The sequence below is a fragment of the Peromyscus leucopus genome, chromosome 1, assembly GCF_004664715.2.
Source record: "Peromyscus leucopus breed LL Stock chromosome 1, UCI_PerLeu_2.1, whole genome shotgun sequence".
Classification (NCBI taxonomy): domain Eukaryota; kingdom Metazoa; phylum Chordata; class Mammalia; order Rodentia; family Cricetidae; genus Peromyscus; species Peromyscus leucopus.
The window spans coordinates 166,658,798-166,671,568 of NC_051063.1; the positions used below are offsets into that span (position 1 = coordinate 166,658,798).

The 12,771-nt window shown below is 52.9% G+C and overlaps 1 protein-coding gene across 2 annotated transcripts; it reads right to left on the reverse strand.

Annotated features, from left to right (window-relative positions):
• Nucleotides 1–4,313: 4,313 nt before the first annotated feature.
• On the reverse strand, nucleotides 4,314–12,177 carry Rcn3 (reticulocalbin 3). Of its 2 annotated transcripts, none has more exons than XM_028861885.2 (7): nucleotides 12,073–12,177; nucleotides 11,453–11,699; nucleotides 8,779–8,981; nucleotides 7,440–7,612; nucleotides 6,501–6,561; nucleotides 5,016–5,215; nucleotides 4,314–4,765 (listed from the first exon to the last, which is right to left on the reverse strand). In XM_028861885.2, the coding sequence occupies exons 2-7, from the start codon at nucleotides 11,692–11,694 to the stop codon at nucleotides 4,658–4,660; spliced, it is 987 nt and encodes a 328-aa protein (XP_028717718.1). In that variant the 5' UTR covers nucleotides 11,695–11,699; nucleotides 12,073–12,177; the 3' UTR covers nucleotides 4,314–4,657. The 2 variants fall into 2 exon arrangements, with proteins under 2 accessions (XP_028717718.1, XP_028717719.1); XM_028861886.2 differs by having other exon boundaries at nucleotides 12,066–12,177.
• Nucleotides 12,178–12,771: the final 594 nt, after the last annotated feature.

Consider the following 12,771-nt stretch of genomic DNA (forward strand, 5'->3'; position numbering starts at 1 on the left):
TTCCTCAGTACCCTCCACCCCAACCCCCTGATTGTTCCAAAGCGACACAGACCACCCACACCCCAACTCCACGTAAAACTCAGCTTCCTTTTTTCTTTTCTTTCTGGACTGGGAAGGGCACACACTAAGCAAGTGTTCAAGAGTTCTTATCTTTTCATTAAAAACACTTTGGTTATGTGTGTCTGTGGGGCGGGGTTTGTGCATGTGAGCACAAAGCCTGTACAGGCCGTCGTAACCTGCCAGACCCCTGGAGCTGGGGTTAGAGGCCGTTTTGAACAGCCTAGTCTAGATGCTGGGACCAAGCTCTGGTCCTCTGTAAAGAACAGTGAGTGCTCTTAACCACTGAGCCATCTGTGCAGACCCAAGTATCTCATCTTAGGGAAGGGGTGGTAGCCCGTGCTTTTATCCCAACACTTGGAGACTGAAGCAGGAGGATTGCTGCAAGTTTTGGCCTAGCCTGTGCTACATGAGACTAGCTCATGCCTTTAATCCCAGCACTTGGGAGGCAGAAGCAGGCCTGGTCTACAGAGCTAGCTCAAGGACAACCAAGGCTACACAGAGAAACCTTGTCTTGAAAGAAAAAAAAAAAGACCAGCTCAAAGGAAGAACATATCTGAGTCCTTAAATCTGGGTAAATTCTTGACGGAAAAACCTTGGCTGTGCAATGATGAAATGAATTGTGGTAGAAAGATGTCGTTAGTATGTGGCATCTTGTATATTTATAACTTTACATCCTGTAAGTCTATTGCCAGTATTTAAAAATAAAGCAGATGCCAGGCATGGTGGTATGTGCCTGTAATCTTGATCCTCCTGCCTTCCCTGCCAATGTCTCACTTTACCAGGGTGCATCAGGACACCCGGGACATTCCTGTGTGCATAATTTGCTGCTTTGTGTATTATTTTAATAAGATACTGTCAACCACAACCTCCCAAAGATTTGGAGGGCCTTTTGGCTTGTAACCACTAGAGAGCAGAATGCCGTCACCATTGAAAGGCTAAGAACTGGGTTTGAATTCCAGCACTTCCAGAAACAAAACATGATCAACTGGTTAAAAATAGAGCGGCAGGGGCTGGGGAGAGGCCTCAGTAGAGTGCGGAGGCCGGAGGACCTGAGTTCGGATGTCTGGGGCTTGCTGCCCATCCACACCGTCCTGCCCCGGGTTCAGCCACAGACCTCGAAGAAGTAGTGTAGACAGTAGACACCCAGCACTGGCCTATGGACACACATTAGAGACATACCTAAAGTAACCAGGAAGTTTGGAAAATGCAGAGCAACTGGGGAGTTTCCAATGTGCCACTTTTAGCCTGGGACATGGTCAAGCCTTGCCAGAAGTGACTGCCAAATGCCCCCAAGCCAGACCTGGAGGTGCACACCTGTCACCCAGAGTTCCAGAGTCCGAAGCAAGAGGATTACTTCCAATTCAAGACCAGCTGGAAGGGAGGGAGGGAGAGAGGAGAAAGCCAGGGAGATACCCCGACTGTGTTCATTAAACTCTTAGCTGAACCCAGTTGAGCTGAAGGTACTGCATGGGGTTCCCTCCAAGAAGCCCAACAGGCCTTAAAGCCTCGGCTAAGGTCTGGTGGAAGAACTGATGGTAGAGTTGGAGTTGCATCAAGTCAGCCAAGCAGCTCAGCGGGAAGGAACGTGGCCGCTGGGGAGACAGCCCTGCAGCTAAAGGAACTGGCTGACCTGGAGGACCACATGGGGGTTCACAACCATCTGTAACTCTAGCCCCAGGGGATCTGGAGAATAAAACAGACTCCAGAGCTACCACTGTCGACCTAAGATGGAGTGTGACTGGGGTACCTGCCTGGAATCCCCAGTGAGGAACTGGAGTGTCATTAGAGGATAGAGCTCAGAACCTGGGTGCTAACCCTGGAACTCCCAACCCAATGCTATAATGAAAAACATTACTTTGTTTGCTAACTTTAAAAGTTAACAAGCCGGGCGGTGGTGGTGCACGCCTTTAATCCCAGCACTCGGGAGGCAGAGGCAGGCGGATCTCTGTGAGTTCGAGGCCAGCCTGGGCTACCAAGTGAGTTCCAGGAAAGGTGCAAAGCTACACAGAGAAACCCTGTCTCGAAAAAATAAATAAATAAAAAATAAAAATAAATCATTAAAAGTTAAGAAAACCTCTAGATGGTGGGAAGAGAATACAAGAAGGCTGGCCTGCGTGCACACACGGAATTTTCAAATAGGACTAAACTGTTTTGAGATATACCTTGCATATGTGAACAGATGTCCTGCGTGGGCAGCTGGATGATTTTCCCAGTCTGAACTCCAACTGGGAAGCAGCTCCCAGATCAAGCAAGCACCCAACCCGTGGGTGCTTCTGGCACATTCCCAGAACTGGCCAGCAGGGGGCGCTCAAGCCATTCAGTTCCTTGCTAAGTAAGTGTTCCTGCTTGGAATACATGGCCTGAGGCTAACACCACGCACTTGGGGATAGAGGCACTGGCATGGACTTCATTAAAAAATCCTGGCATCAGCTGGGCGGTGGTGGTACAAGCCGTTTAATCCCAGCACTCAGGAGGCAGAGGCAGTTGTTTCTGAGTTCGAGGCCAGACTAGTCTAAAGAGTTATAGGATGCCGGGCAGTGGTGGCACACACCGTTTAATCCCAGAACTAGGGAGGCAGAGCCAGGCAGATCTCTGAGTTCGAGGCCAGCCTGGGCTACCAAGTGAGTTCCAGGAAAGGACAGCCAGGGCTACAGTGTGAAACTCTGTCAAAAAAAAAAAAAAAAAAAACTCAAGGAAAAGTTAAAAAAAATTCTGGGTCCAATCTCAGGTAATCAGGCTTAGTAGCACTGGCTAGTTCTATGTCGGCTTGATACAAGCAGGGGTCATTTGGGGAAAAAATAATCTTTTATTTCTTATATGCATTGGTGTTTTGCCTACACGTCTGTCTTGAGTGAGTAAGTGAGTGAGTGTGTGTGTGTGTGCATGCATGCGCGCACACCAGATCCCCTGGAACTGGAGTTATATAAACAGTCCTAAGCTGCTGGGAATTGAACCCTGGTCCTTTGGGAAGAGCAACCAATGATCTTAAAGCCCAGCCATCTCTCCAGCCCAGGAGGAATGTTAACTGAGAAAATGCCTACATAGCATTGGCCTGTGGGCAAGTCCGTGGGGCGCTTTCTTGATCGACGTGGAAGTACCCAGCCCATTGTGGGTGGGGCCACCCCCGAGCAGGCGGTCCTGGGTGCTATGAGAAAGCAGGCCGAGCAAGCCAGGGGAAGAAGCCAGTAAGCAAGGACCCTCCACGACCTGTCTGAGTTCTTGACTGTGGGTTCCTGCTCTGACTTCCCTGTATGATGGGCTGTGATCTGAAAGAACCCTTCCTTCCCCGAGTTTCTTTTGCTCATGGTACCTTACCTCTGCAGGAGAAACCCGAAGACACCTGCTGAGCCATCTAGCCAGCCCCCGCCCCACCCGCCCATTTTTCCTGATTTTTATTTATTTTTTAATTGTATGAGTGTATACCCGTGTGGGTGCCTTAGAGGCCAGAGAAACCATCAGACTCCTCAGAGATGGAGTTACAAGCATTTGTGAACCTCCTGCCACAGGTGCTGGGACCCCAACACTGGGAGCTCTTTTAACCACTGAGCCAAATGTATCATTTCCCCTTCCCCTTCCCCCTCCTACCTTTAAAAAAAAAAAAAAAAAGGCATCTTACTCTGTAGTCCAGGCTGGCCATGAACTCCAGCAATCCTCCTGCCCCAGACTCTGGAGCACTGTTACAGACAGGCATGCTTAGCTCACTGTGACTGACCCCAGGCCCTCTCTGCCCTTAGCCCACTCCTGGCTATTCCATTACCAGAACACAGCTAACACAAGGCACCTTCGCAGTAGCTGAGGGCTGTGGTGTTTCTCTTCCTGTGGTTTTGAGGTTCCCCACCGCCCTGCAGCACTGAAAGGCGGGACTCCCTGCCTGGCTTGCCACCGCGGCCTCCAGGCTGCTGGCTCTATGCTCAGTCTCTGGGAACGCCCTCACATTTCCACTAACACCCACCTCCCATGTCCAAATGCCCCAGACCAGCGCTTCTCAACCTCCCTAATGTTGCGACCTTTAACACAGTTCTGCATGTTGCGCTGACCACCAAACATAAAATTATTGGTCTGTACTTCAGAACTCCATTTTTGCTAGTGTTATGAATCATAATGTAAACATCTGATATTCAATCCCAAAGGAGTAAGATCCATAGGTTGAGAAACCCTGCCTATACCTTCCCGCAGGCCTCCGAGCCCAGTTCCCAGGACGCCCCTCCTTGAGCACACCTCCTTTCCCCACCCCCGGAGAGACAGACACCCCAGAGTACCCCAGCAATGGTTTTTATTGCTCCCAGGCAGTGAGCAGGATAGGCCAGCCTGTGTGATTGAGGTTCAGACTCGGGTTGGGCCAGGGTGTGGGCTCAGGGTCTGTGCTGGGAGATGCTACCAGTGGCTGTCACTTGAGTGCCTGAGTGTCTTGGGCAGGTTGGGGGTCCCGGGGTGGGGGGCGGGGGTCTCAGGGAGGGAAGGTGACTGAGTGGGTCCTGATAGCCCAAGAACCAGGGACACCAGAGCTGAGTCTGCCCTGAGGGAGGGGCTGGCTGCTGGTGGCCCCTCGGTTGCCCCCCTGGAGTCATGGGGTCACAGGTCTGAGCAGACCTAGGAATCAGAGTTCGTCATGGTGCCTTGTCAGGTCCTCACCGTAGTTGGTGGCCTGGCTGCCCACGAACATGTTCCAGTTGCTCAGGATCTCGGCTTTGCTCAGACGGCCATCCTAGGGGTAAAGGGGTCAGCGGGAGGCCGGGTCCACATGGGACCCTACCCACTCCAAACGTCCCTAGGCCCCTCCCCTGCCTCGCTGCTCCCCTCCAGGCCTCTGTCCCCCACTTGTGTGTGTGTGTGTCTCTCTCTCTGGTTCTCTGTCTCTGTCTCTCTGTCTCCCTGGGTCTCTGCTCCCCGCTCTGCTGTCTCCTCCTCTCTGTGTCTCAGGACCCTCCTGAGTTCCTGCAGAGACCCGAGCTCACCTTGTCTGTGTCGCTCTCCTGCAGGAGGTGGTTGGCCTCCACCAGGGGCTGGTCCTGGGATGGAGGCAGCACCCAGTAACCGACTTCACTGCCGTCCAACCGCCCATCCTTGTTCAGATCCCGGAAGTCCCGGAACTGCTGCCGCTCCGTCTGCACCCAGGCAGGTTCCTCCTCCCCAGGCACCTCAGAGTACAGGTCAGCTGAGGGGATGGGAAGAGCGTGGGCCAGATAAGGTGAGGGGCGGCCCTGGAGGCTGGGAGACCTTCATCCTGCACCCCAAGAGCTATCTTTCTTGTTGCCTACCCTCTATTCCTGACCTCCCCGTTCCTCTCACTCCATCCCACCCGCACACCCACACCCACAGGCTGCCAGACCATCATACATCTATTTTGTTTGGGTGATAAAATATGTTATATAAAAAGATTTAGAAAGAAAAACAGAAAAGATAAAGCATCCATTCCTTACAAATGTTATAAGCATGATATTTAAAATGTCTTCTGTGCCAGGCGGTGGTGGCGCACGCCTTTAATCCCAGCCTAGCACTGGGGAGGCAGAGGCAGGTGGATCTCTGTGAGTTCGAGGCCAGCCTGGTCTACAGAGTGAGATCCAGGACAGGCACCAAAACTACACGGAGAAACAAAACAAAAAACAAACAAAAAGTCTTCTGTGCATATTTGTTGCAAAAAACATTTCATATGTAAACCTTTCGAACTCAGAGAACTCCATGCACGGGGGCTGAAGAAGTGGCCCAATGGTAGAGGGACTGTTCCACAAGCAGAGCCCTGACGCTGTCCCCGCACGGCATAGACAGGACATGGCTGTGTGTGCCTGTGATCCCAGCCCTGTGGAGGCAGTGGCGCGGGACAGGACTCGTCTTCACAGTAAGTTCAAGGCCAGCCTGAGTTACAGAAGACCCTATCTCAAAAAACAAAACCAAACAAAAAAAACAGCAAACCCCCAATAAATAAATAAAACACTGATTGCCAGTGGCTAGGCAGGAAGTATAGGCGGGACTAACAGAGAGGAGAAAAGAAAGAACAGGAAGGTGGAAGGAGTCACTGCCAGCCGCAGCCAGGACAAGCAGCATGTGAAGATGCCGGTAAGCCCTGAGCCACGTGGCAAGGTATAGATTTATGGAAATGGATTAATTTAAGCTATAAGAACAGTTAGCAAGAAGCCTGCCACGGCCATACAGTTTGTAAGCAATATAAGTCTCTGCATTTACTTGGTTGGGTCTGAGCGGCTGCGGGACTGGTGGGTGACAGAGATTTGTCCTGACTGTGGGCCAGGCAGGAAAACTCTAGCTACAGTCCCCCAAAGGGCCTTTGTCTCCAATGCCTTCCACAGTAGGCGCCCAGGGACAGCTTCCTAGGCGAGTCATGAGCAGATTCCACACACAGTGGGTGCTTGATAAAGCAAAGACATGAGGCGCACTCTCTCTGGGGGCCAGGAGCTGACCCCTCAGGTGGGAACGGGCTCGCTCACCGATGTACTCCTCCACCTGGACGTAGCCATCTTTGTTCCTGTCAAGGTCCTCCAGGGTTTCCTGGGGAGGGGTTAGGATGAAGAGTCAGTGCACCTGATTAGAGACATCTCCGAAGGGAGAAAGGCGAGGGCTGAACGTGACAGGGATGCACGTGTCTAGTGGACGGCAGCCAGGAAACCTCTCTGTGTCCGACCTTGTCCAACTTTGTTTGTCTTGTTTTATAAGAGAGGCTCTCCCTGTGGGGCTCTGGCTGGCCAAACTCTCTCTGTAGACTAGGCTGGCTCTGGACTCAGGGACCTGCCTGCCTCTGCCTCCTGAGTGCCTGACTCATGAATCATACATATTTTTAAAGATTTTAAAAAATTTTATGTGTAGGTCAGGCAGTGGTGGCGCACGCCTTTAATCCCAGCACTCAGGAGGTAGAGGCAGGTGGCTCTGTGAGTTCAAGGCCAGCCTGGACTACAAAGAGAGTTCCATAGAGAAACCTGTCTCGAAAAACAAAACAAGACAAGATCAAAGAAGCACTGGCTATCTTACAGAGGACCTGGGTTCAGTTCCCAGCACCCACAGCGGGCAGCTCACAGCCGTCTCTACCTCCAGATGCAGGTGGTCCCGTGCCTTCTGGCTTCCACAGCACCCGTACATACGCCCTTTCCTGTAAGTATGTTCTACACCTGGTATCTGAGACATACTTAAATTACAGGGCGTTGTATGTGCATGTCAAATAAGCTGTGTTTCCTGGTTGTCTGGGCACAGGCCAGGGACTGGGCACCCAACGAGGACACAGGGAAGTCTGACAAGGAGACACCAGGCACTGGTGTGGAGCAGACACGGGAGAGGCTGCTGTCCCCACGTCTATGCTGGTGGCCTGGGACCCACGGGGAAGACACGGGGACCGAGGACAGGTTTGGGAGGCAGGTTCTCTGCAGCCCACTCACTGCAACCACGATGTCCCGCATGTGAGGGAACTCCTCGGGGTGCAGAAAGGCTGTCAGCTCTTCCCGGGTAGCCATGGAGTCGCCGTCCTGGTCGGCCACCCGGAATCGCCGCTCATCCCGAGCCAGCATCTTCTTGTAGGTCTCGGCGTCCTCCACATCATGGAACTCCTCCCCTGGGGAAGGACAGGTGTGAGCGAGATGTGCGGTCAGAGGCGGGCCTGGTGGCTGGGGAACAGCAGGAGGACCCACAGGCAGTTGTGGTGTGCCTAGCCTGGCGCTCTGGACAACGCTTCTCCCTTCACCTCCCAAGTGCTGAGACCGCAGGCCCAGGCTGAGGACTGCCACCCAGGAGTGACCCGGCTGGAGTCCTCTGAGAGGAGGGAGCCCTGGGTGGGAAAATGCCTCTGTAAGAATGGACGTAGGCAAGCCTGTGCAGCAGAGGTAGAGGTCCTCGGCCTTCCTAATGCGTCCACCCTTTAATACAGTTCCTCACGTTGTGGTGACCCCCCAGCATGAAATTATTTCGTTGCTACTTCATAACTGTAATTTTGCTACTGTTATGATTATAATATCTGATATGCAGGATATCTGACAGCGACCCCCAACAGGGTCAGGACTCACGGCTTGAAAATTACTGCTGTAAAGCATTTTCTTAATTAGTGATTGATGTGGGAGGGCCCAGTCCACTGTAGGTGGGGCCACCACTGGGCTGGCGGTCCTGGGTTCTATAAGAAAGCAGACTGCTACTGCTGGTGGTGACCACACCTTTAATCCCAGCACTCGGAAGGCAGAGGCAGGAGGATCTCTGAGTTTGAAGCCAGCCTGATCTACAGAGAGAGTTCCAGGATAGACAGGGCTACACAGAGAGACCCTGTCTGGAAAAACCAACCAAAACAAAACAAAACAAAAAAGAAAGTAGACTGAACAGCCTTGAGGAGCAATCCAGTGAGCAGCACCCCTCCATGGGCTCTGCATCAGCTCCTGCCTCCAGGGTCCTGCCGTGTTGGAGTTCCTGTCCTGACTTCTTCAGTGATGGACAGTGATGTGGAAGTGTAAGCCAAATAAACCCTTTCCTCCCCAACTTGCTTTTGGTCATGATGTCTCATCACAGCAATAGTAATCTAAGACACCAGGGCTGCATGGAGAGACTGTCTCAAAAGAACAGATCAGGTCGGGACAACAGCGCAGAGAAAATAAGTGTTCCTGGTCAGGATGTGAAGTCTCCAGTCAACTTAGGTCGGATCTCAGAAGGAAGAGCAAACGAGATCAGAAATGGAGGAGAGGCATCAGTGATCAGGTCCTAAAAGAGGGGTCACAGAGCACAGGGGAGGGGCCGTACCGGGCTCGTAGTGGCCGTACGTGGCATTGCGCAGCTCCTCCCAACCCACGCGCCCGTCGCGGTCCGTGTCGTAGGTGTGCCAGGCTGCGCTCACCGAGTCCCGGATGTGCCGCTGCTGCGTGTGCGCGATCCACGCACGAAGCTCGGCTAAGGACACCCAGCCGTCGCTGTCCCCAGCAAGATCCATGCGGTCCACGATCCGCCTGCGGGGAGGACGGGTGTGAGTCCCTAGTCCTTCCCAATGAGGCCCCAACCCTAGAGCAGAGATGCTGTCAATCTCAGTTTTGACCCCGCCCACCGAGGCCCCTTCCTTTCCTGCTGAGCAGCCTTGCACCTACAGATGATGGAGAAGTGGGGATGAGTGACAGCTCAGTTGGTTAAGAGCACCGGCTGCTCTGGTAGGGACCGGGGGTTTGATTCCCATGGACCTCACAGGGCAGCTCACAAGCGTCTGTAACTCCAGTTCCTGGGGATCCTCGCCCTCTTCTGGCTTCTATGAGCACCATGAGCATGTTCATGGTGCTCATACACTCAGGAAAAGATCAGGATATGGTAGCACATGCCTTTAAATCTCAGCACTTGGGAGGCAGCGCCAGGCAAATCTCTGTGAGTTCAAGGCCAGCCTAGTAGTCTCCAGGACAGTCAGGGTTATGTAGAGAGACCCTGCCTCAAAAAAACAAAACAGATTGTGTGTGTGTGTGTGTGTGTGTGTGTGTGTGTGTGTGTGTGTGTGTGAGAGAGAGAGAGAGAGAGAGAGAGAGAGAGAGAGAGAGAGAGAGATTCTCTGCATAGCCCTGGCTATCTTGGAACTCTCTCTGTAGACCAGGCTGGCCTCAAACTCAGAGATTCACCTGCCTCTGTCTCCCAAGTGCTGGGATTAAAGGCGTGTGTGTGTCAACACTGCCCAGGAAAAAAAAAAAATTGTTTTGTTTTTGGAGAGATGGTTTCTGTGTGTAGTTTTGGTGCCTGTCCTGGATCTTACTCTGTAGACCAGGCTGGCCTCGAACTCAGAGATCCTCCTGCCTCTGTCTCCCGAGTGCTGGGATTAAAGGCATGCACCACCACCGCCCAGCCAAAAAAAAATTTTTTTAAAGAAAAATAAGGGGGCAGGAGAAACAGCTCAGTGGTTAGGGCACTGGGTGTTCCTCTAGAGGACGTGGGTTCGATTCCCACCATTCACATGGCAGCGCATAACTGTAACTCCAGTTTCAGGGGATCCATGGCATCAGGCACGCACATGGTGCACATATATATGCATGCAGGCAAAATACACATAAAATCATCTTTAAAAATAAAATAAGGAAAAATGCCACCCCAGGTCTGCAGGCAAATAGGTGAGGTTCTTGTCAATCTTCAGACCTTTCCACCCCAGAGCACTGCCCACTGCCTACACTTTTCCCACCCCTTGCTCACAGCCAAGGCACCATTTAGGACTGAAAATTCTGCATGATATCACAAGTGAACCCAGAAGGGGCACTGTCCGTCTTTGTTTCTAGAGAGTCTCACTATGAAGGCTTGGTCAGCTTGGAGCTCACTCTGTAGACCAGGCTGGTCCTGAACTCACGGAGATCTTCCTGCCTTTGCCTCCCGAGTGCGGGAGGATCAGGAAGAGCATCGTCAATGACAGGATCAGGAGGAGCATCGTCAATGACAGGTCTTGCCCACCCCAAGTCTTGCCCACCCTGGAGACACTGCCACACAGCTGGAAAGGCGGTCAGATTAATTAAGAGGCACATTTATTTAATCTCAGCACCCGGCAATCCAAAAGCCCCCCTTCTTCTCCTAGTCCTCCCCCTACAGGTAGTCGTGGAAATGTGGATCAGCACCTGGCTTTAACCAAGGTCACACCCTCTACTCTTGCCCGCCCATACGCTGCACAAACCTCAACCCTAGCCAGAAAGAGCTGTTCAGCAGTGAGTGTGGCCTCTGGACCGCATCCGAGCGTCTCTATTAACCTTGAAGCTCCCCGTGGCAGGCTCTGCCTGCCTGTGGACTCAAGTTCTGCCCGTTTCCCTGGAAGGGCAGATCAGTTTTGGGCTCCTCCCTTCCAGCTCGGCCCTGCAGCCTTCAATGCCACTACTTGTCCAGTTGAAAACTACAACTTGTTAGCCAGGCGTGGTGGCACACACCTTTGATCCCAGCACTCAGGACGCAGAGGCAGGCGGATCTTTGTGCATTCTAAGACCAGTCTGGTCTACATAGTGAGTTCCAGGCCAGCCAGTGGTACACAGTGAGACTCTATCTCAAAATAATAAAAGTAATGATAATGATAATAATAAAGCACATATGCTCGGAGTGGCCTTCTTGTCCCAGGGTCGTGCTGACTGTGTCCTCCACAGGGAAATGGCAAACTCCTCCAGATGGAGTCGTGACTCCATCCCTCCCAGTTCAACCTGAATTCTGAGCTTGGGATCCTTCTCAAAGTTCATTTCTTCAGTCTCTACCAAGAGTGGGTGACCCCTTTCGAAGCTAAAAGAGTCAGAACAGGGATGTCCAGACAGAGGCATAGAGGACTCGAAGTAGAGAGGGACCCAGGTCCTCCACAGCCTCAGGTTTAACTCTGCCTTTTCCCAGGAGTGAGTATCACAGTCCTGTCCAGTCTCCTGCCTCTAATCTTTTCAGTGAGCTCAATTCTCCCCCACCTTCCACCTCTGCCCAGCTCCCCGCATCCTACCCAAGTCGGGCCTGGCTTTCCTCTGGACTGAGTTGGTCAAATTCCTTGGCCACGTCTCGTCCCAGGAACGCCTCGTGGTCGTACTGGAAATTCCCGTGGGCGTCATCGTGGGGGGCCTCACTCAGGGGGGCTCCCTGATGCACCCTAGCCTGGCCATGAGGTCCGGCGTCCGGGGATGGCTTCCCCAGGGCCCGCCACCTCAGCAGCAACAGAAGCAACAGAAGCGACCATCGCCACATCATCGGTCCTGGGAGGAGGTGAGGACCAGGGATCAGAGGGTCACGTGGGAAAAAAATCCGAACCAGACAGAATGTGGGGAGAACTTCAAAGTTAGAGGAGTTGCCTAAGGCAAGGCTGCAAAAAGTTTGGGGCTCAAGAAAAGTCGGCAAGAAGAACAGGGGGTTTGAAGGTAAAAACTATGAGGGTAGAACCCGAGCCTCAGGGGAGTCCCAGAGAAAGGGGGTATTTCAACTGGAGACGTGGCAAACGTCCCACCAAAGCTCAGGGGATGGGGGTGGCTGAAAGCATCATGCAGGGTCTTCTGTGTGGCCCCCAGACTTCACCGCGCCCCTCACTCCGAAACACCCTACCCCTCCCTCCCCACCCCCGTTACCCGTTACCCGGTCTGGGTTCAAGTCCCACGCTGAGCTCTGCTTTCACGCAAAGATGCCCACCCTGGCCCAGTGCCAGTCAAGCTCCGCCCCCAGCAGCCCAGAGGCCCCCCGCCCTCTGACCAATGGCGGCGCAGGAGAGCCTCAGGGGGCGGAGCCAATGAGCGCCAAGATTGCCCCGGGGGAGGCCCTCGCCACGTCCACAGAGCGGAGCGCTGGCCTGGAAGGGGCGGTGGGCGATAAGGCAGCTCGAACTACAACTCCCAGCAGGCTTGTGGGCAGCCTGCACAGCCACCTCCAGAGGCTCAGGCCCTTAAGGATTACGGGAAATGTATTTTTTTTTTTTTGGTTTTTTTTCGAGACAGGGTTTCTCTGTGTAGCTTTGCGCCTTTCCTGGATCTCGCTCTGTAGACCAGGCTGGCCTCGAACTCACAGAGATCCGCCTGCCTCTGCCTCCTGAGTGCTGGGATTAAAGGCACGCGCCACCGCCCGGCTTGTATTTTTTTTTTAACCGCTTCCTTATTCTCAAATTGGTTTAAGGAAAGAGGTCGAGCTTGGTGGCTCCTGCCTTTAATTCCAATACTTGGCAGGCAGAAGCAGGCGGATCTCCATGAGTTCGGGGCTAGCCTGGTATACATAGCAAGTTCCAGGACAGTCAAGACTACATAGAGTTCCTATCTCAAAAAACAAAGAAAGAGAAGAGCAGAA